Here is a 21,136-nt window from a genome sequence, read left to right as displayed (position 1 = left end):
TTCGTCTCTCCGAGTGAAAGCCACCGCCTGGAAGCGCCACGTCCTCATTACAGCTGCCCGCTTTCCGAAGCTTCTCTCTCGGGTCTCAAATGTGGCTTACAAAGGATTAACGGCCGTGCGGGAATTCACCCTCCAGTCGGTTGTTAGCGCGGAGCTAACCGGACCGTAGTCGACAGACCCCGCCTTCCCTTAATTTGTCAACAAAGGGGTTTGACAAGCTCGGAGAAGCCCAGCCCCCATGTTCCCTTAAAAGGATGATTTGGCCATACACGGCCAACAATCAAGCCGCGGGTAACCTCTTCCCTTCCCCATCCCGTTCATATGGTGCGTTGACTTCCTCCGTCGCCGTTAAAGCGGAGCTATCATGGCGGAGCGCGTACAGCAGCCCCCGGCCAAGCGGCTCTGCTGTAGACCGGGCTACGGAGCAACATGTAGGCAAGGCCAGCGGGCCGCGGGGGCGCCGTGCGGCGGCTCGGCTGCCACCCAGGGCGAATCGAGCCGAACCCAGAGCCCGGAGTCCCTCCTGGACATCGCGGCGAGGAAAGTCGCGGAGAAGTGGCCGTTTCAGCGGGTAGAGGAGCGCTTCGAGCGGATCCCGGAGCCCGTCCAGAGGCGGATCGTGTACTGGTCTTTCCCGAGGAGCGAACGGGAAATCTGCATGTACTCGTCGTTCAACACCGGCGGGGAGGAGCTCGGGAGTAGCGGGGAGAGCGGCGACGAGACGCGGCTGCCTTTCCGACGGGGCATCGCTCTGCTGGAGAGCGGCTGCGTGGACAACGTACTGCAAGTCGGTGAGTGATGTGATGAGACCGGGCTTAACGGGCACAAATTCAGACATCCTGACAATTAACCAGCCAGAAAACAACAAAATGACCCACATTAGTGATGACATGTGGGAACGACTCGGATTATACGGGCAGATAAAGTGACAGGGCTTGACAACAAAGGGCGACAGACTCACAGAGAGGCAGCGACGGGGCTTTAAATCTGCTGGGGGCATGAATGGGAATGTGTGACTGGGGCATTTAAATCCCTTTTAGCTCGGGGGCCAGTTTGAATGTGGAAAAAAGCCTCAAAATGCACTAATTGCGTGGAGGATCATGCTGAGTCTCAAACAAAAAAGGAATCTCCACATTTCTACACAGAAGCAGCACCAGAATTAATTGTGAAACTTTGTCAGAATGAGGACAAACAAGGCAGCGACTGACTGTGTTGTATCACAGTGATGTAGCTGATGTGACTTGTAAAAACAAAAACCCACAAAACAGAATTTAGTTATGTTAAAATGTATTTGTGGATTAATTTTTTGGTTAAAAAAAAAAAAACAATGCAGAATTTAGTGATTTTAAAATCTATTTGTGTATTAAATGTGATACTTTTAGAAGACAGAACTTTAAAATCTGTGATAAATGATTACATAAAACTATTGAGTAATAAGGGAAGTGCTCAGCGTTGGGTTGGGTCTCAACTGACACACATTACATTTGAATGAGTTGTTTTGTGTGGCACTGTTGATATGCTGTTGAATAATAATTAAAAATGCATTGTGGCTTTGTCAGCCTGCGCAGACACAGTGTGCTGCCGTGAGAAGTCGCTTAACACCGACGGCATTGGAAACTAGTCAAATATGCACTGTTGTTGTTGTTGTATATTTAGATCCAGAGGTGCGACGGGAGCGTTTACATGCAGAAGTAAGTGAGGGCAAAAATGAGAACAAACCGTCAGCATGCCAGCTTGTTTATAGCCCACTGAGAATGAGTCAAACAGGAACAGACACCTGTGCACTTGTGCTTGACAACTTTCCTCCACCGACAACTTGAATCAGAGCTTGTTTCAGTGTCGTTTTTCCACTTACAAGAGCTGAACTGTCTTTAAGATTTTAATTATCCAGCACTCATATCAAATGCCCTGCATTCCCATTGTGAGTTTGGCACTTTGTTCCCATTTTCATGTTCATTTGTGTCATTGAAGCTTCCTGTCGCCTCCAAAAGGAAAGCAAACAAAAGCATCTTTTCACTCCCTTGTTAAGTAGCAGAGATTTGGAAGGAGGCAGCGCACTGGGCACAGCGATTCCTTCATGATTCACACCAGTCTGCAGCCAGTTGGTTTCTGTCTGTCTGTAATCGAAAAGGCTGCAAAGGAAGCAGACGTGGTGTTGAATTGGAGCGATGGCTCACTTTAATGAAGACAGTCTTCAGTGTACAGTCTTTACGGTGACATGGTCGGCTGGACGGCTTTGATTGTGTTGCAGTCTGTCACCTGTGAGTTCGCCACACTCAGGACGCCTCCTCACAGAGGGCTGTAATCCCATTACTCTGCATGCTTAATTTGAATTGTAATGCAATCTGAACGCTTGAATTTCTGCGTGACCCGTCTCTTTTCTCCCCCAAACGCAGGAGGTTCATGTGGGCTTTGTGTGTCTGTGAACTCACAACGCTCTCTCTTGCCAAACGAGAGGCTTCTCTATTCCCAGATATTGGCAAATGTTTCTGTTGGGAAGAAAGCGAATTTGGGCTCAGTCTGCATTCTTACAAAGAGAAATAACAGTAGTCAACACACACAGTTATGTGTGTTAAAATATATTTGAGAGTCTGAGAAAAGATGAAAGTCCAAATTTTGACATACTAAGTCAAAATTATGACACAAACTAAAAGTTATCAGATAAAATGTCATATTTTGAGTAAAACAAAGAATAAAACAAGGTACAAAAGTCAAGTTTTTTAAATTTCTCATTTAAATTAGGATTGAAAAGTCTAAATTATGAGGAGACGAGTAAAAAAATGTTTTAAAAAAGTAAGAATTATGAGATAAAATGTCAATATTGCGATTCAAAATTTGGTCAATATTAAATTTAATAATAAGATTTTTAAAAAAGAGTAAAATAGGATAAATGACCACACAGTTCACTTCATTTAAAAGTCCAAATTATGAGATTAAATGTTAAAAATATGAGACAAAATGATGCAATAAAACAAGTCTAATTTACCGCATTAAAGTAAGAAATATACCACAATGTTGAATGTTTGAAGACAAAAAAGTGATTTATAACTTACGAAATCAAAATTAGAAACATTAAAAAGTAGAAATTATACAAAATAACAAATGTTTAGAGATAAAGATTAAAGTTTTGACTAATTATGTCAGAATTAATTTCCAGAAAGTCATATTAAATCATATTTTTTTGTTACTGAGTGAAAATGAGAACTCAGCATGACTATTTTTCTTATCCTACCAAACTCCTCCCAAACTACAGGAGGTTCATGTGGGCTTTGAATGTTTGTGAACTCACAACACACGGTGCTGCCAGAATGAGAGGCCTATATATTCCCTGATATTAGGAAATGTTTCTGCAGGGAAGAAACTAAATCTGGGCTTGATCTGCATTCTTACAAAGAGGAATAACAGTAGTCCACACACATACAGAGAACACAGGGAGGCTTTCTTGGCTGATTGCACCCCAGCCTGGAATTTGCTGGAAAAATAGAGCCAAGAAGTGATAAATAAAAGATGTAATCTCCCCACGTGTGGGCTGCACCGGAGGAGGGAGGCTTTCTCGCAGCAGACCTTGAGGAAATGAATTGGCACACATGTGCTGCGGACCCGCGCACTCCACAACAAACCCCCACTGTTAATCAGTGCAAAGATAAAGTTGGCCATTTTTTCCTTCTTGCAAGAAGTAACAGTGCAGCTTCTCAGGTGTAGACCAGAGGGCTGCTTTATTCCCTGGTTGTAGCCGGTATCGTAGTTTGTCATCGTGTTATTGAGCTGTGAGCTAGAAGTGTGCTGCTGCTCTGAATCCACGATTAGGGTACCGGTTGACTATTTTTAAGTTCTTTTTTTAAAAAAAACGTGTCAGTAATTTGTTGTTTATGACTTCACAAATGTTAAGTGGATGCTTTTGTGTTGTCTTAAATGACAGTAGAACATTCATTTGAAGGCATCACCATGGGCCAAGGAAATCTTGATGGATTTTTTATGGCATTTTATGACTTTTGACTGCCCAAACCATTCAGAAAATAACTCAGATTAACTAATAATAATTTATTAAAATCAAAATATTCTCAGAACTCAAGCATGAAAGACACAGGAAAACATGCAAATACAGGATCTGCAGCAGTATTGCTCATAGTTACTGCAGTCCTTGCCACCAGAGATTAAATTGCCTTAAACATTTCACTGAGCTTCTAATTGAAAGCAGTTGCATGAACAGTGAAAGAGTTTTAAACATTGACATTTAAAACAGAATGCAAATCTGCTGTTTTTAACATGTGTGCACTGTCAAATACAGCACAGACAGACATCCTCCATTGTAATGTACATTTTTAGGCTCGGAGGAAGACCAGCCGTGCAGTCATTTCTGCAGAGAGTTTCATGCAGAGAAGCAGCTGAGAACATGAAAGCCTTTTGTCTAATTCAGTTTGCACTCAGGGTCACAAAGCAGAAACACATCCTGCATGAAGAAACAAGTTATGCCAAGATTGTTTGAGACATTACAGAAAAATCTTAAAACAAGTGAGGCAGAAAGGGAGCAGAATTGAGGACAGAGCACATTATAAGCAGGGTAGGTGGGTAAACATTGTGACAACCTCCTGTTTTAAGTAAATTTATTGTACAAACAGCTGAATAAAAATGTATGAAAATAACTCATCCCACAATCTTGCTGCCTTTTGGTAGTACAGAACTCATTTATCAGTTTTATTTAACAGGTTTCAGTGGTGCAATAAAAGACCTTTGTTTGAAAAACATTCAGCAGTTTGTAATATTGACTCTAAATTCCCGGATACGGCACATTCTTTTCTGATTTACGAAAGCCCTTTATAGAGAACGATACAATGAACAGCACTCTTATTAGGCCTGTTACAAATAATAAATAATCGCCTGATTGCAATTATGAGCCGACCACCATCATTTGTCTTTATTTTGAGAATGAGTTTCATTCATTTGTATCAAAACAGCTGGATGAAATGAACAGAAATGCCATCTTTTTGTCATTACTTTTACATTGTTTATTGTTCTTTTTAAGTCAAATAGGGATTGACTGATATGTGTTTGTTTTGTGTTTTGTGGGCCAATACACAATGTTGGTAATCAGGAAAGAGTGATATCCAATATTTGGAACCGATATGCATTAAACATGATATGTTAACACCATGTGATTGCAGGGAATCTTAGACTCATTACAATGACTTGATTCTTAAGGGTTAATATGATGGAATATTGACAATATAGATAGGAGCAATGAGGTCAGGGTGTCACGGAACGATAGGACGCTCTCCTCTGTTTACTGTGAGATTAATTGATTGTGATTGAACAGTTTGTCTCCTGCAGTTATATCTGTTATTCTTCTCTGCCTTGTTAATCTTTCACAGTTTTATTACTTTTATTGCCCACCAAGGCCCAGATCTTAAAGCTTTATTTCTTATTTCCTGATTAGTGGTAATGACTGAGTCCCTGCTAGACAGCCATGTCTGTCAGTTAGAGCAGATCACTGAAGTTAATCTGACTTTAAAAAGAAGCTACATACTCCAGATAGCATTAGCCACAGGCTAAGAGGCCTAGCAAATCTCTCAAGTAACAACCTTAATCTAGCACCAGCAGCAAAAGACGTTTCAGTTGCACTGACACCAAGAAGGGAATTATTTGGGCATTATTAGTGTAACAGGGAAACTGAGGATGCTCGTGTAAGATTTTGATGTTTATTACAACTTTAGCAACATCTGCTACCTTAACTTCAAACACAGCTCTGCTAATTCACTGGAGCTTCTCCGCAAATGTGCTCATCTGTCTCTCTCTGTAAACAGTAGCTTTCAGTGATTGGCTGTTACTGTAAAGTATAACCAATCAGATAGAGCTGTGGGCGGGGCATTGCTTGAGACAACAGTGACTACAGAGAGAGCGGCAGCTGCATCACTCACAGTGTATGATAATTACCTTGTTTTATCAGAATTTGATTAATAAAAATAACAATTGACAATTTAGAAAAAAAAAAAAGCCGAATCACAGCCTGGCCAATAACAGTCAATCCATGTGCAGTAATTTAGAGGAAATTTGTTGGATTTGCAGGAAAAAAAAGTGGTGTTTAAAGGTTGTAAGACCACTAATCTAAAACTTCAAATATAAAATAAACAGAAAAGGACAATAAATCATTTAAAATAATGTTATATATTGAAGTATATTTACATCTTCATCCATACAACACCTGTGTACACTGTAAAATGTGCAGAGAATCCAATGTATACAGTTCCTATTGCTAACTTTGCAATAGAGTACGACTTCACGTTGCTGCTACCTTTTGTTTTTAAAGCACAGACAACCAGGACACCCGACGCACTGGCTACTTTTCATTATGCTAACTTAGGTTTCCTCGCGTCCTCTCTCCTCCTGTGACCTGGAAATCATTCTACCTCCACCATCACGGAGGATCTTCCAATTACTTAAATACACCTAGACGAGACAAGGACGCTTCAGGAGAGACTTAGAGCGAAGTAACTCAGGTGTGTCCTCACATCCTCACTGCGAGATGCTAAGACACGAGGGAGGGAGGGGAGGAGACAAGTTAGCATGAAGAAATACACTCGCTAAGGAGTTGTCATGACGTCTGTTTAATTCTGTCAAGTGATGCAGTATCCTCATCAGTGGTGCACATAATGCCCAGACTGGTATATTTCATGGTGGGCAAATTGGCAAAGGGCAGTTGGTCTACATATTTAACACTGCCACTGACTTTAATAACTGTGAAGGGCTACCCTATTAAAATTATGGCTGGCTGTGTAGCCGTCTCATACTGTTGAAGAGGAGAACTCAGTAATGATACTTTTGGATTTTAAAAAAACAACCACGAACCAGGCAACACTCTGCTAAGACTACCAACATATAAAAGCCTCATCATCGATCCAGGTCCTGACTTGGAAAGTCCTGACTTTAAAATATAACCAGATTTAGTACAGCTCATCCCGGGTGGGAAATTGGCCTTCGTATCAAATTTCAAGGCTATCTAACCAATAGTTTTTTGAGATAATTAACCAAAAAATTTAAATTTGAACCTCACCACGGCACTGAAAGGAAAGTCCAGGATGCCAAAGTCATGAAGATTCATCCTCTGGAGGTCATGATTGTTGTTTTTGTGGCTACCCATAGAGCCATCTTGCTGGCATGGCTTTGCTTCACTGCTTTCACTGTAAACATGCCACGGAGCAGTTCGTACAGTCAGTGTGTCGAGTATAGGGTTGAGCTGAAGTATAGGCTGCAGTGATTAAGTGTAGACTGGGCGGGGTTATTTCAGAGAGAAAAACATCAAAGCAGCACTACATTTAGCTAACCAGGGGAACACTTAGTTTCTATATGTGGTGTGAAAACGTGCTGTAATGTGTTTGCTACCTGCGTTACTCGGTTATTAGGTCACATTTAAGCTGCTTTCACTTTACAGGAGGTCAAATTCACACCTTCTTACACCTCATCTGATCTCTCGTTGAGTTAGTTCCATCTGCTTCTGCTGCTTTATGTCAAAGGTCAAAGAAACATCAGTGCTGCCTGTAGTCAATATCTGTAGTTGATGAGAAATAAAGAATCCTCCCCCCTCCCCTCTTTATTCTTTACTTATCTGCTCAGCTAGAAATGAAAGAAATCAAGATGATGGAATTGGCTTTAAAAGTGAAGATATTCTGATTAGTGATTAATGTACTGATTAGTGTTAGAAAATGGTGAAATGACCATTACAGTGCCACCCATGTGGTCAATCAAAACAGTTCAAAATCTGTTAATATTAAAGTTAGTATACTAGAAAATTAAGAAACCAGTAAATATTCACATTTAATAAAAAAAAATTGCATTTAAAAATTTGCTTTAAAACTATTTTTAAAATCATTTTTTTAATAACTGCAGAAAGAATCCACTTTATGCTAGTTATCATGTTGGCATTACTGGAGTTTTCTGGATTTCTGGTCCAACATGTGGAAAAATAGGTTTTTGTTGTAAAATATAACAACGGTGTCTAACTTAAATGCTAATATTATTTTTGAGCAGTTAATTCTGTGTGTAAAGAGCATTTTCACAGTTTAGCAACTTTGTGATTAGAAGATTAGCTGAGGATTAGCTTTTTTTGACATAAAATAACATCTATAATACCACTTTTAGCACATTCAATATGCACCAATTATTCACCTAAAGACAGCTGGAATTATTTAAATTAAGTGATTTGAATAATTTTTAAAGCAAGACGTCAAATATTTGCTGTGTTTCTCTGCTGTGTGTCACAGTGAACCTAATATATTTAGGGTCTGGATTGCTGAATATATCGCCTCAGCCTCTTGGAAACTGTGATATGCATTTTCCACTGTTTTAATATATTTTAGTAACTAAATAATTTTAGTAAGTCAAGAAAGTGAACAGTAGATTTTTCAGAAATGTGTTTATGTATCTAATAAATGTATCTATGATTAGCTGCAGCCCAAAAGCCGAAACATTCTTTTTGCAAATGGAAAAATCCTGAAATCCTTCAGACTCTGGAAGAAATATGTGTTTTTGCACAGTTGTACCAATTAAAACACAGCTGCTCTGAAACTTTTATGAGTGAGTTTACATCAACCTTGCTGTCGTTTTGTGCACTGAAGTGCAGAATTTGAGACTCAGTCCTCAAGTCTGTCACCGGCCTGTTGCTTCAGAAACGGGAGGTGATAGACAGTCATTACTGCAGCAGCACGTCCTCCAAGCTCCTGTGCGTCTACTTTGCCTCACATTTCATCATGTGATATTCAAAAGCTGCTCCGCTCTGTTGTGGTGCTCAGATATTAGTAGGTTGGGTCTGCTGGCAGCATTGTATAGCGTCACCATGCAGAGAAATCTCACTGGTGCACCTGTGTAACCACTGAAATGAGACCCAACCAGAGTCCATCCAAAACTTTGTCGGTTCTGGTTTTGCGATGATCACAGACGAGCGTTGCTGCTGATGTGCGGTGGTAGAAGAAGTGATCAGGTCCTTCCATAAAATCACAGACCCTTGGTGCAAGTGTGGACAAAAATGTCAGCTGCTGATTGGAAGTCGTGTTTGATGTTTTCTGTTGCCTCGTTTTTGTGAGTTTTTTTTAGCTTTAGTTTTTTTCCCCTCTTTTGTTGGTTTCTGACATTTCTGCATTTGTAAGGTCATTTTTGTAAAATGCTGTGAGTGTGTCAAAGGAAATATATGCACTGAAAAATGCACAAACAAGGAAAAGTTTAGCTTTCAGAATACATGTAATAATGCTCACGTACCAACAGTATATAGTAGCATATTCATGTTGTAGCAGCTGTAGATGGAGCTTGCTGAACCGCTGACGCTTATTTATTATTATTTTGCTTGTTGAACACTTATCTAGTCCAGTGGTTTCCAACATACAGGTTGTGGCCCACCAAAGAGTCACCAGATAAACGTGAAGGGTAAGGAGACGACTACTGAGAGAGGAAAAGTTCTGCTGTGCAAATAACTATTTATTTTGTGGATTTTTCTCTAATTAATTTTATTTATTTAGTCATATCCCCTATGCTAATCTGGCCAGGGCAGAATAAATTATATTATAATAAACCATAAAGTATTGATTGTTCAATGTAAGACAAAGATTCAGTTAGTGTTTTTCATAATGAAATGTTAAAAGAAACCAAAGAAAAAGTTAGAAATAGTTTGTGTCAAAAACACTGAGAACATCTGCTGCACAAACTTGCAAAACTTTTCAACTACTCTCTGTGTTTTCTGGCAAATTTTGGATCATTGTTCATCATTTTTAACAGTTATCAGGGAGTACACTGGTATTTCTTCACACACACACACTGATGTTTACACGAAGCCTCGGGTCTTTTGTGTACACTGATTACTGCCTCTCATCTGCAATTTTATGAAGAATCAATGAATCGGCGCGCAGCTACTGAAAGATGCAAAGCTTTGTGAGCATGCCGAGGGACGACCAGCCTTTTAGGTTGTTGATCAGCATTAATGGTGTATGCATAGCACCTCAATATGCTTCTGCTCTGCAAGATCAATTTTTATTGGGCGCATGCTTCAAGACGGGCTATTGGCAAAACCTGCCATTTTGAAAAATGGTTTAACACTACAGTGAGCATACGTGTATGAAATTAAGAAAAAGAGTCATGCGGTGGGTGTTGGTGTCCTGCAGCACAGTCGGTCTTAGTTTGGCTGTTGTTCCTGGGTGAAGTCTTGGAGTGTTGCCCGGGTATTTTCCAGGTCACTTCTGCTTCCAAGTGGAAGGAAGAAGCTCAGCGGACACGCACTTAAAATGGTTTATGCTGTTTTTGTAATTCAGTGTTCTTCTGTTTTATCAACAAATGGCATGAAAAGACAAAAATATTCTCTGACCAAAGCCTATTTGTTCATACTGTAGCCTCAAAAGTAGTAGTTTAATTTTTTAACTCTCTGAACCCCAGCAATTTCTGGCTGTTTTTTTCTCTCTCCACATTTTTACTCACTGTGGCCTCATTTTTGCTGAAATATAAAGTCCTCTATGGAAACAGCACAGCCTTCGCAAGAAGTAGAGAGAACTCAGAAATGCCTTTTTTTGCGATATGATAATTTCCTAAATGATGAAAAAGAGAAAATTAAAGTTACATTTCTTGGATTTTTTAATTTTATTTTCACAAAACCCAGAAAAAAAAACAAAAAAGAAAACCTGGAATCAAGGCCAGGTTAGCTGAAAAGTCCCAGAATTTCTGTCACGTGACTGTTGGTGAGAGCTGAGAGACTATCAGCTTCATGGTTGTGCCATGGAGACCAGAATGTTTTTCAGTTTTCTAGAGAAATTTGTGTGTTTTTTTCTGATTGAGCTACATGAATCCAATCCAATGAATATCTTAGTTTTTACTGTTTTTCCACTGACGAGTGGTATAATTTTGTCAAATTGGTTTCAAATGACATCAAACCCATCAGCAAGTTTTGAGGTTCAGCGGTTTAAAGAGTTGATGCAGAATGTGTGTGTTGTTGTACTTTTTTAATGTTATTTTTTGGCCTTTTTTTGCCTGTATTTCAGAGGTTAGTTGTAGAGAGACAGGAGAGGTAGGGAGAAGAGTGGGGAAGGACATGCAGCTGTGTCGGGGACTTGTAGCCCCTGTACATGGGTCACCCGCTCAACCAGTTGAGCCACTGGGGCGCCTTTACAGCACAGAGGAATAAGATCTCTCAGGATTGAAACACACATGATTCTTGTTAGTTTTTTTTTTCCAAGGGGCTATATCAACAACAACAAAGAACACTCAATATCAGCATCCTCGATCCTGAAAGGCGTAGGTTGTTTAGTAGTTAAAATTAGCTCATAATCTCTCGCCACAGCTGCTCCTGAACGCTCCTCTTCCCACATCCATCCACGTCTCCCTGATCTGTATTCCTCTGCCGCATTCCTTCATCATTAACCTTCAACTCGCGGGAGAGGAGAGGCGGCAGAGCAGAGCGGTGGATGGAGGAGGGGAGTAACTAGTTTACCTCCGTCTGCCCTCGATTGGCTCGATAAATCCTGTTTTGTCCTCATCGTCGCTCTCGTAGTCTGTCTAGCATGTCCACATAATGCTGCTGCTAGTGTTTCGTTCTCAATTCATCTGCTGATTATTGTTGGGGTTTATCGTTCAGGCCATAAAATGTCAGAAAATGTTGAAAAATGTTGACCAGAATGTCTTCAGGGTCCAAGGTGACACGCTCAATTTTTTTTTTGTCAGACAGTAAAATTCCAAAATCTTAAATATAGTTGAAAATTCAGGTTGAGAAACTGATTGGTTAAATCGCATAAGAATAATTAGCAAAAAATAAGAAACATTTACTGATTTAGGATTCTGCGGTATGTTCTTCTTTGTCTCATCTGATGATGAACTGAATGTATTAGTTTAGGTTGAATAAAACAATCTGAATACGTCTCTTTCAGCTTTTCACTACTTATTAATGTTTTACAATCAGAAGAATTAAGAAATTAATTGAAAACATAATGTGCAGGTTAATCAATGATACAATTATTTATTGAGAATTTGTTGCACTGCTATTCAAGTTTAAGATCACATATTACAAAGCGAGGCAGCAATTTCAAACTGGAATTTGAGGAGTTTCTGGCAGAGTGTCAGAAAATCGTGAAAAATATCATTGTTTTGTTTGGCAAATTCCAAAAGCCAGAATATTCAGGTTCAGGACCATAAATCAGTCAATAAATGAGTTGATTTACACAACGTTATCAGCAACAATTACAAACATTTATTCTACTTTCTCAAGTGTTGAGATTTGTTGAATAAAACTTGCTTTTTAAAAAAAAAATTCTCCCTGAGTCTTTAGAAAGAAAATATTCAGTTAAGAAAATCATTTTTGAGTGATTCATTTTATCACATAAGACAAAAAAAACGGTCATCAGATTCCCACAACTGAGAAGCTAGACTAACTAATATTCGGGAGTTTTTCTTGCAAAATTGCTTGGAAATAGTCGATTATTTCTCTGTTGCTAAGCGAATTGATAAATTGACTGATTGTTGCAGCTCCTGATGCCCCTTTGCCTCTCAGAGTCTCTAGTAATGTCTTTTTTTTCTCCAGCGGCGTCTGGGGAGTTATACTCAACCTCTCACTGTCACAGCAAGTCAAAGCCTGCCACTGTCCTCGCCTCATGGGAACCCAGGGCCCCGCAGGGTGAGCCCCGAAGAAGAGGGCCCAACAGAGCTGTTGGGTTCATAACAGCTGAAGTGCTCTAAGCATCTCTAACTCAGATTTTTCTGAGGTCATCCCCACCAAACAGCTAGTTATTGATCTAGTCTGTTGTCCTGAAAAGGAGGCTGAAGGACCGGCGGTGAACGTTGCAGGCTGAATGTGGAGCCTTTGTCTTGTCTTTTGTCTTTGTAGAGCAGGCGGCTCACCTCTCCTGGCCTGAGTGCTAATCAGAAGCTGCTCATGAGCAATGCTTACCTTTTAATGGGAACTTAAAGGTGTGATCCATCAGAGGCTGTTACCTCAGCTCACAGCCAGAGCATGCCTAATGAAGACGGATGTTCCTCTTCTCTCCTCTACATACATAGTATGTATGTATGTCTCCGCTCTGGCCTTGGTGGTTCTTTGTGCATTTATTTAGTCAAAGACATTGAGGTTGGGTTTATTTTTAAGCACTGATAGTGTCTCTTGCATTACAGTTCTGGTTGAGATGTCTTTACGGTTATTTGATTGGTCCAAAATCTGTGTTGGCAGGAGCTAAAATGGTGATTTCAACCAGCTGGGATCTGATGTTGTCAGCTGTCGCCTATTGCTGTCACTCCCATCTGTGATTTCAGCTCTCTTGATTAGGGATATAGGTAATGGTATTTTTGTTCTTAGTTGATCTGCTGAGAATTTTCTTGATTTTCTTTTGTTTAGTTGTTTGGTCTAAAACAGAAAATTGTGAAAAATGTCACTCAGTATTTCACAAAACCTAAGATGATGATGCCCTCAAACGTCTTGTATTGTCCACAACCCAAAGATATTCCATTCACTGTCCTACAGGAGGAACAAAATATTCACTTTTATACCATGGTCTGGGTGAATACTCGATTCTGATTGGCTGCAGGGTGTCCATTAAAAAGTGATATAGGACACCTATAAAGAAGTTCCGGTCAAATAACCTGATTGTTCTAAATTAATGCGCTGACTCAAACGGTAGTTGGNAATGGTATTTTTGTTCTTAGTTGATCTGCTGAGAATTTTCTTGATTTTCTTTTGTTTAGTTGTTTGGTCTAAAACAGAAAATTGTGAAAAATGTCGGTCAGTATTTCACAAACCTAAGATGAGGATGCCGTCAAACGTCTTGTATTGTCCACAACCCAAAGATATTCCATTCACTGTCCTACAGGAAGAATGAAGCCACAAAATATTCACTTTTAATAAGCTGGAATGAGAGGATGTAGACTTTCTTTTCAATTGGTCCAAATGATAAAAATATACTGATATATATAGAAAATCACACTGTTCAATAGAGGGTTCATTAGTTTCACTTGTATTCAATTTCAGATACAAGTTTGGTTGCATTATCAAACTCCAGTGTTGCGCCTTTACTTCCTCAAAAGCAGCCTATCCTATTCCCTTCATAATATAACGGCTAGTCATTCAACATTTTCTTTGGTCGCACTATCGGTATGCAATACAGCCATTTGGTTTGGCTGAAGCGCTTCTCATTGACGCCGCTTCCCTAGCTTTGTTTTGAGTGAATGGAAGCTCTAACGCCAGGTCGAGGTACACGTGTGAACGATTTATCAATATATTTAGATTTGTTTGTGTATTTTCATTGATTTGTGCATGGCTTTCAATGCTGTGGTAACACTAAAAGTATTACAAAAGGCCATGATGATATTATCAGTAATCATTGACACTGAAATGAAACATTTAATTTCAGGTACATCTCCCAGCCCTGTATTAAAACCAGACAATCAGCTCTATAAGCAGTTGATGATGAATTTAGTTCAACTGATCAAGCAGTCGTTGCAGCCCTATAATCAGGACAAGTGGCCTGCTGATGGGCCCTGAAACTAGCTAGTTTAGCTCGACAGCATCCAAGTTCAGGGTGAAGTACGAATTTAATAGCACAGTGGTTTCTCCCAAATGTTTAATATTGTTAAGGGCTAGATGTCTCAAATTGCGAACAGTAAATAACCTGCACTTTGTAAAAACTGTCAGGGTTATTGAGAGCATGTTTCCTTTCAAAACACTCCTCAAATACTCACCAAGAGACTTTAACTTAGACTCCACATTGTTTCCACAAATATATCCAGAACACTTTGTATATATATTGTGTAGAATGCAGGTTGAAGTATGTCTGTGTGCCTGCCTCCTACATGTGAACCTGCTCTGCCAGATAACACTCCTGCCATCTGCTCTCTGTACCTGTATGCCTGTGCTTGTTAGACCCAGGGAGACAAAATGTCACAGTGTTTGCTTAGCCAAATCCACAAAGTGGCCAGACTGTTTGTCACATAATGTAAACCCACTGACTGCTGTCATGGGACCTATAACCATTCACTTCCTGACTGCTGCCCCAGCTCTTTAAGTGGGGGATCTCCTGTCTGGTTTCAGTTTACTATTCTGCTTCTTTGCATGATCCACCTTTGCACTTTAGTCAGTATCTGTAATAACAAGCAAATGATCTTGTTCTCCTGGTCCAACTGTAGCTGCAGGCCTTTGCCCAACCGTCGCCGTGGCTCCACAGTATCTCTGACTCATAGACACGAGTCCTTCTGAGCTGCAGCAGTGCAGCACGTTGAAATTTAGACAAGTAAAACCAGGTTTTAAGGCTCGTCCTGAAACGTTTTTAATGATCCATTGTGTGAAGGCTTACATTGAACGTGTTGTTGTAACATGTGAAAAGTTGACTAATGCCTTAATGATTTATTTTTTTATGTCTGATGTGATGGTAAATGAAATATTTGCTTAGTTTTTCAAGTGTTAACTGGAACAGACAAGTAATATGAACTTGTGATGGGTTTTATGCTGTTTCCTGACATCTTCCAGACCAAATAATGAAACATTTAAAGTGGGCACCCCAAGTGATCCAGTAGTGCACTACCAAATAAAAAAGCGATTCAGTGGTATCTGTTATGGACTACCACTGTGTATTGCTGTTTTGATTAAAAACTATTCTGATTCAGCAGTTAATCTATGATGTCGCCAGTTGTCATGTTTTCATGTGATCAACCCATGATATGATATACTGAAGATGTTTGACTGTCTGAACCCCAAAGAGGCATGTTATGTTTTAAAAAGTGCAAAAATGACTCCTTCTAATAGCCCCAGAGACTGTGAAAATGGAGAATGTTCAGTGTTTCCTCTAGGATTTTTTCTGCAGCGGGGGCAGGCTCTTTGGGGAGCTGTGGTGGTGTAAACAAATGACACTTGACTGCAGATTTTACTTTTGCAACCTATTTATTGAATGACGAGTTGAATATGGCTTTTTAAAGGCTGAATGTAAATTAAAATGTAAAATAAGATTTAATTAAATAAATAAAAATAAAACAATAATTAATAATTTCATGATGGGACTGTAGAACCAGTGGCTAAGTTTGGACCCAGGCTCAGAACAATTAGTTTTTCTGGGTTTTTTATGGATGAGCTCTGAGGCTCTGTTGTAGGGAAATCCTCCAAGAGGTGGCCACTGATGCTCAGCAGCATACATGCTGCAAGCTGATCCCCTGCAGCCTGTTTCAGAACATTTCTATCAGGACAGAATAAAGTGGCATTATTGATCATTGCTCTTAAATGGCGCCCCGTCACTCCTAAATGAATGTAGAGGAAACACTGATCTTCCAGTTTTAATCTTTCCAGTAGTCCCAGTTAACTCATCTCAACCGTTGCATCTGAAATTTAATTAAGCTAAATTAACCAAGTCTAAGCTTAAAATTTTGATATTTCTGGAAAATCACTGCATTCCTCAAAAATAAATGGTTAGCCCTATTCATACTCTGGGAAAAACAAAAATCTCTGAACTTCTCAATGCCACTGAGAAGCTATTTGTAACTCAGCTACAACAAACAGCCATATAGCAAAAACGTAGGGACTTTTCTGCTTAGCTGCAAGCTGTGTTTTACACATAGCAGAGAGGAAACAAGTATGGAAACTGTAAGCAGTAAAAATCTGTCATGTGAAGCCACCATTTTCTTCCCACCATGTCCTGACATTTCTGACTTTCTCTATTGCTAGTCATGGTTGTGTTGTTTCCATAGAGGTGTGGGACTTTATGATGCTGTGAAAAATGAGCCCACAGTGAGTAAAAATGTGACAGAAGCAAAACATACTCAGAAACTGCTTGGAGTTCAGAGGGTTAAATATTACATTACCCATTGTCCTCAGTCACTGAAGAAGATGCCAGTTAGAGCAAATGTGTCGTCCCAGAATTAAAAAAGTAAATCATCAGCTGCAGATTATACCTTAGTGACGTAGTCAACATTTTGGCATGTGTTTTAACAAGGAGTTTTTGTTGTCATCCATGCTGTAGAAATGCCCCAACTGTATTATAAATATATGTAAATTTCAAACAAATAACATTTTCTTTGTATTAGACCCTCAAACTTGATACCAGCAGTTAATTTTGCAGGTTTTCTGTCAAAGATGAGAAACCTGAAGGCCTCATCAGGGGTTAATTTATTAGACTCACCACCTATAACCGCTTTTACTGACTCCCTGCGGTGAGTAAACTGACCTTTTATGTGTCGAATCAGTGGCGTGCCCTCTTAATTGATGATGGAAATGAATCCCTAATAATCGTCTCTGATTCAGCCCAACTATAAATGGCTGTAGCAGCTCCACACAGCTCAACCTCAGGGGTGACACAAGCTCTCACAAGCCCTGCAAACTCATCCGGTATGTTTCCGCTCAAACGGGGTATGCCTGGCATGCGCCTACAAGTTGAGTCATTGTTTTCATCTGTTAAAGATGAGTAATGTCAGGACGTGTGATGGAAACGGGATGCACTTGAAAACCGCATCGACTGGGCTTTAATGCAGTTTAAAGCGGGGAGCGGCAGCGGGGGAAGGAAGGATGATCAGATGAATGTGTGCAGCTGCATGCTGAGTTAGAAGCAGAGGAAGTTTCAAGTGTTCAAACTCCCACTGAAGCAAAAGTACAGCAGTATTATCAGCAAAATACACTTAAAGTATCAAAAATACTGCAGAAGAATTAGACTGTTCTTACTGATGCATTTACTGTTGTAGTAGCTGAAGGTGGAGCTACTTTTAGCTGCTTCATGCAAAGTTTGGGGATTCACTGCAGTGGTTTCCAACTATTTGTTTGTTTTTTTCGGGGAAATATTTGGGTCCCAAATAGTTGAATATTACATTGTGAGAGTTTTAAAACTAAAACATGGCTAAACGCTCCGACTGCAAGAGCCAGCTATGATTCATGGCTTTAACCTGTAATATGTAAAGATGTTGCATCTTATTCACTTGTCATAGACTTTCGTAAAGATTAATTTTAATACCTTGAGTTCAGATTAATGGATTTGAGACTTTTTCAGAATGTTGGGACATTGTATTTCCGAAAAACTGACTCAAAGGATCAAACATTTGCAAAAACTGTTTTCAATTAACTAATTGTAGCTATGAACTAAAACCATCTAATAAATGTGGCGGAATAAAACTGTGCTATATTTTCCTGAAGATATCCTCAAGTAAAGTACCTCAGAACTTACCTCGATGTCAGTGCTTGAGTGAATCTACTTTCTACCACTGACAGATGTAATATCTGTTCAGTACCAGACTGACGAAGGACGATGAATTTGTGCAGATTTGAGCAGCCGGTGACTTGGTCACGGCGCAGATGGATAGAAACTGTGACGAATCACATGGCAGCTGAGCAGGATGGCAGCTCCAGCTGGTAAATGAGATGCAGCAGGTATTCAGACAGATAAAGTAAGACGCAACAGAAACCAAAATAACGGTAGATTGATTAGGAGAAGGGCTGGACAAGGACTCAACATGATTGTTGTATTGTCTATCTTTCAGCCCAGTCACACCTGCTGTTCAGAGATTGTTCTGCAGAAATGTTGAGCAAGCTGTATTGTCTGTTTAGACCAAACAGAAGTGAAGCTGAGGGTGTGTGACTCTGGTTTGATGCGCTGCTATGATAAGGTGTGACCTGCATCCTGTTTTGACAGCGAGAGGCCCCTCCTCCGCCGTGACGCTGTAGGAAAGCATTCTTTCCTCTTAGAGGCACGCCGTTATGACGTTACGCTGACAGTTAAACAGTCAGCCAGAGACAAAGACAAGCCCTGGTTGTTAGGTTAGCTGTTGAACACACATCACAGCCATACACACATTTTACTGTTAATGATTTAGAGACTAAAGCTTTACCCAATGTCACAGCTTCTGTAGCCTCAGTTAGTTTGAACTGCCTTTCCTCAGATGCACCTTTAAAATGCAGTATACTCACCAATAAAATACAGAAAAAACCAGAACAAAACACAACAGTAAATATATGACACGTAAAACTTATGCATGAAAAACACAAAATTCAACAATGAAATGCGAAAAAAAAACAGCATAAAGCTCAATAGATTAGAGCACGTACAGTTGAAACCAGACGTTTACATACACTGTATAAAAAAACAAATAGCCTTTTTTTTCTCAGTATCTGACATTAAATATGACTAAAATGTTCCTGTTTTAGGTCAGTTAGGATTACCAAAATTACTTCTATTTGCTAAACGCCAGAATAATGAGAGAGCGAATTTTTTAGAGAACTTTTTATTACGTTCTGCCAAGTCAAAAGTTTACATTTCCTTAGTATTTGGTAGCCTCGCCTTTAAACTGTATGACTGTATGGTCAAATGTTTTAGGTTTCCTTCCACAAGCTTCTCACAATAGTTTGATGAATTCTGGCCCATTCCTCCTGACAGAACTGGTGGAACTGAGTCAGGTTTGTTGGCTGACTTGCTCCACACGTCTTTTCAGGTCTGCCCACAAATTTTCTACAGGATTGAGATCAGGGCTTTGTGATGGCCACTCCACAACATTGACTTTGTTGTCCTGAAGCCTCTTTGTAACTAATCTGGTGGTATGCTGTGAGTCATTGTCCATCTGAAGACCCATTTGTGTCCAAGCTTCAACTTCCTGGCTGATGTATTGAGATGTTGTTTCAATATTTCCACATAATCTTCACGCCCATGTCGGTACAGGACTGGTTTCACTGTGGATAATGACACTCTCTTACCAGCTTCAATAGCATCTTCGCGAGGTCTTTTGTTTTTGTTCTGGGGTTGATGTGCACATTTCGCACCAAAACACTTCATCTCTGGGACACAGAACCCGTCTCCTTCCTGAGCGGTATGATGGCTGGACATTCCCATGGTGTTTATACTTTCGTATAATTGGTTAAACAGATGAATGTGGAACCTTCAGGCATCTGGAAATTGTACCCAAGAATGGACGAGACTTGTGGAGGAGCTTTTTTGTTTTAAAAATTTTCTTTTTCTTTTTTTGTAAAATCTTTTGGGGTTTTAGACTGTTGGTTGGACAAAATAAGACATTTAAGGACATAAACTTTAAGGAATTTCACTGGACCTTTTTTAACAAACAGTTGCACATCGGGTCAGTCTTTACAAACTCATGCCGTGCACCCAAACCTTGTTCAAACCCACAAAACAAAAATAAAAAGAAAACCAAAGTTTGAAATTATAGTGTAGATGTTGAATGTTGAATGATGCACAAGACATCTGGGTTGTTTTAATTTGATGATGCATTGATGGTTTTGAATACAGAAACAGCTTTATTCTTTTTCTTGACATAGAAATTGCAGAAATTTAGATTAGTCAGCACTCTAAAGCTCTAAACACACAAGCATGTTTTTTCTTTTTCTAGCAAAATCCTCAAAGTGACACCATTTGTCAGAGCCAGAACTTGTTAAAACATACAGAAGCATTGAATGTTCAACTTTCCAAGGGTTCTTGAACTCATCATGTTAGGCATTTGTTTGAGTTGGGAAAATGAACCAAAATCTAAGCTTTAAATCACAATATTTGATCAAAATCATTTTATTCTGTGCTTGTCATACAAAACTTTGTCAAAAATAGAGCATTTGCTCAAAGCAGATTCTGTAAAAAAAACCCCCAAACAAGCAAAAATCGCACTACTCAGCACAAATGAGTCTGTCAGTGACTCAGCTGTGACCAACAGTCAGAATGAAAACTCAGGAACTTTTTACACAGAACAGAGAGGAGACGACAAGGGATATTAAAAGGAAAATAAAGCATACAAGTTGTTGGCAGATACTTTCAGCATGGTGAAATACCTTTCAAGAGTTGATGAGCAATGTAGTGTGAAAAACACCTAGTTTGTGGAGGTTGTACAAATCGAAGTGAAGTTGTAAATATCTATAGTACGTACAGTGATCTTTTAGTCTGGTGTTGGTAATACCTGTGGATACTGGAGAAATGTTGAGCATGTTAATTCCAGTTGTTTTTTGTTTGTTTGTTTTGTTTGCAAAATAAATTCTTATTATTATTATTGGTATTGTTATTCTGAATTATTCTAGCCATGGTTGAGCTGTTTCCAGGACCTTGACCCTTTCAACACCAAGTGTTGTGTGTGTATTCCTTATACACTTCAACACTAAGTATCTTTGGCTTGAAATTCATGATCAGATATGGTTTTGATTAATCACTCATAAATTCTTAAGTAGACGTCA

The 21,136-nt window shown here is 39.5% G+C and overlaps 1 protein-coding gene across 1 annotated transcript in view; it reads left to right on the top strand.

Moving 5' to 3' along the window:
- The first annotated feature begins 364 nt into the window (after positions 1-364).
- The window catches only part of LOC103369940 (zinc finger SWIM domain-containing protein 6), a 62,798-nt gene continuing 42,026 nt past the window's right edge, over positions 365-21,136 (top strand). The window contains exon 1 of the mRNA XM_008298800.1: positions 365-791. Coding sequence (XP_008297022.1) covers positions 365-791 — 427 coding nt within the window. The remainder of the gene's footprint in view (positions 792-21,136) is intronic.

The sequence above is a fragment of the Stegastes partitus genome, unplaced genomic scaffold, assembly GCF_000690725.1.
Source record: "Stegastes partitus isolate 25-593 unplaced genomic scaffold, Stegastes_partitus-1.0.2 Scaffold1351, whole genome shotgun sequence".
Taxonomy (NCBI): domain Eukaryota; kingdom Metazoa; phylum Chordata; class Actinopteri; family Pomacentridae; genus Stegastes; species Stegastes partitus.
Note: the sequence above shows the minus strand (reverse complement) of the source record. Positions and strands in the feature narration are given on the sequence as shown.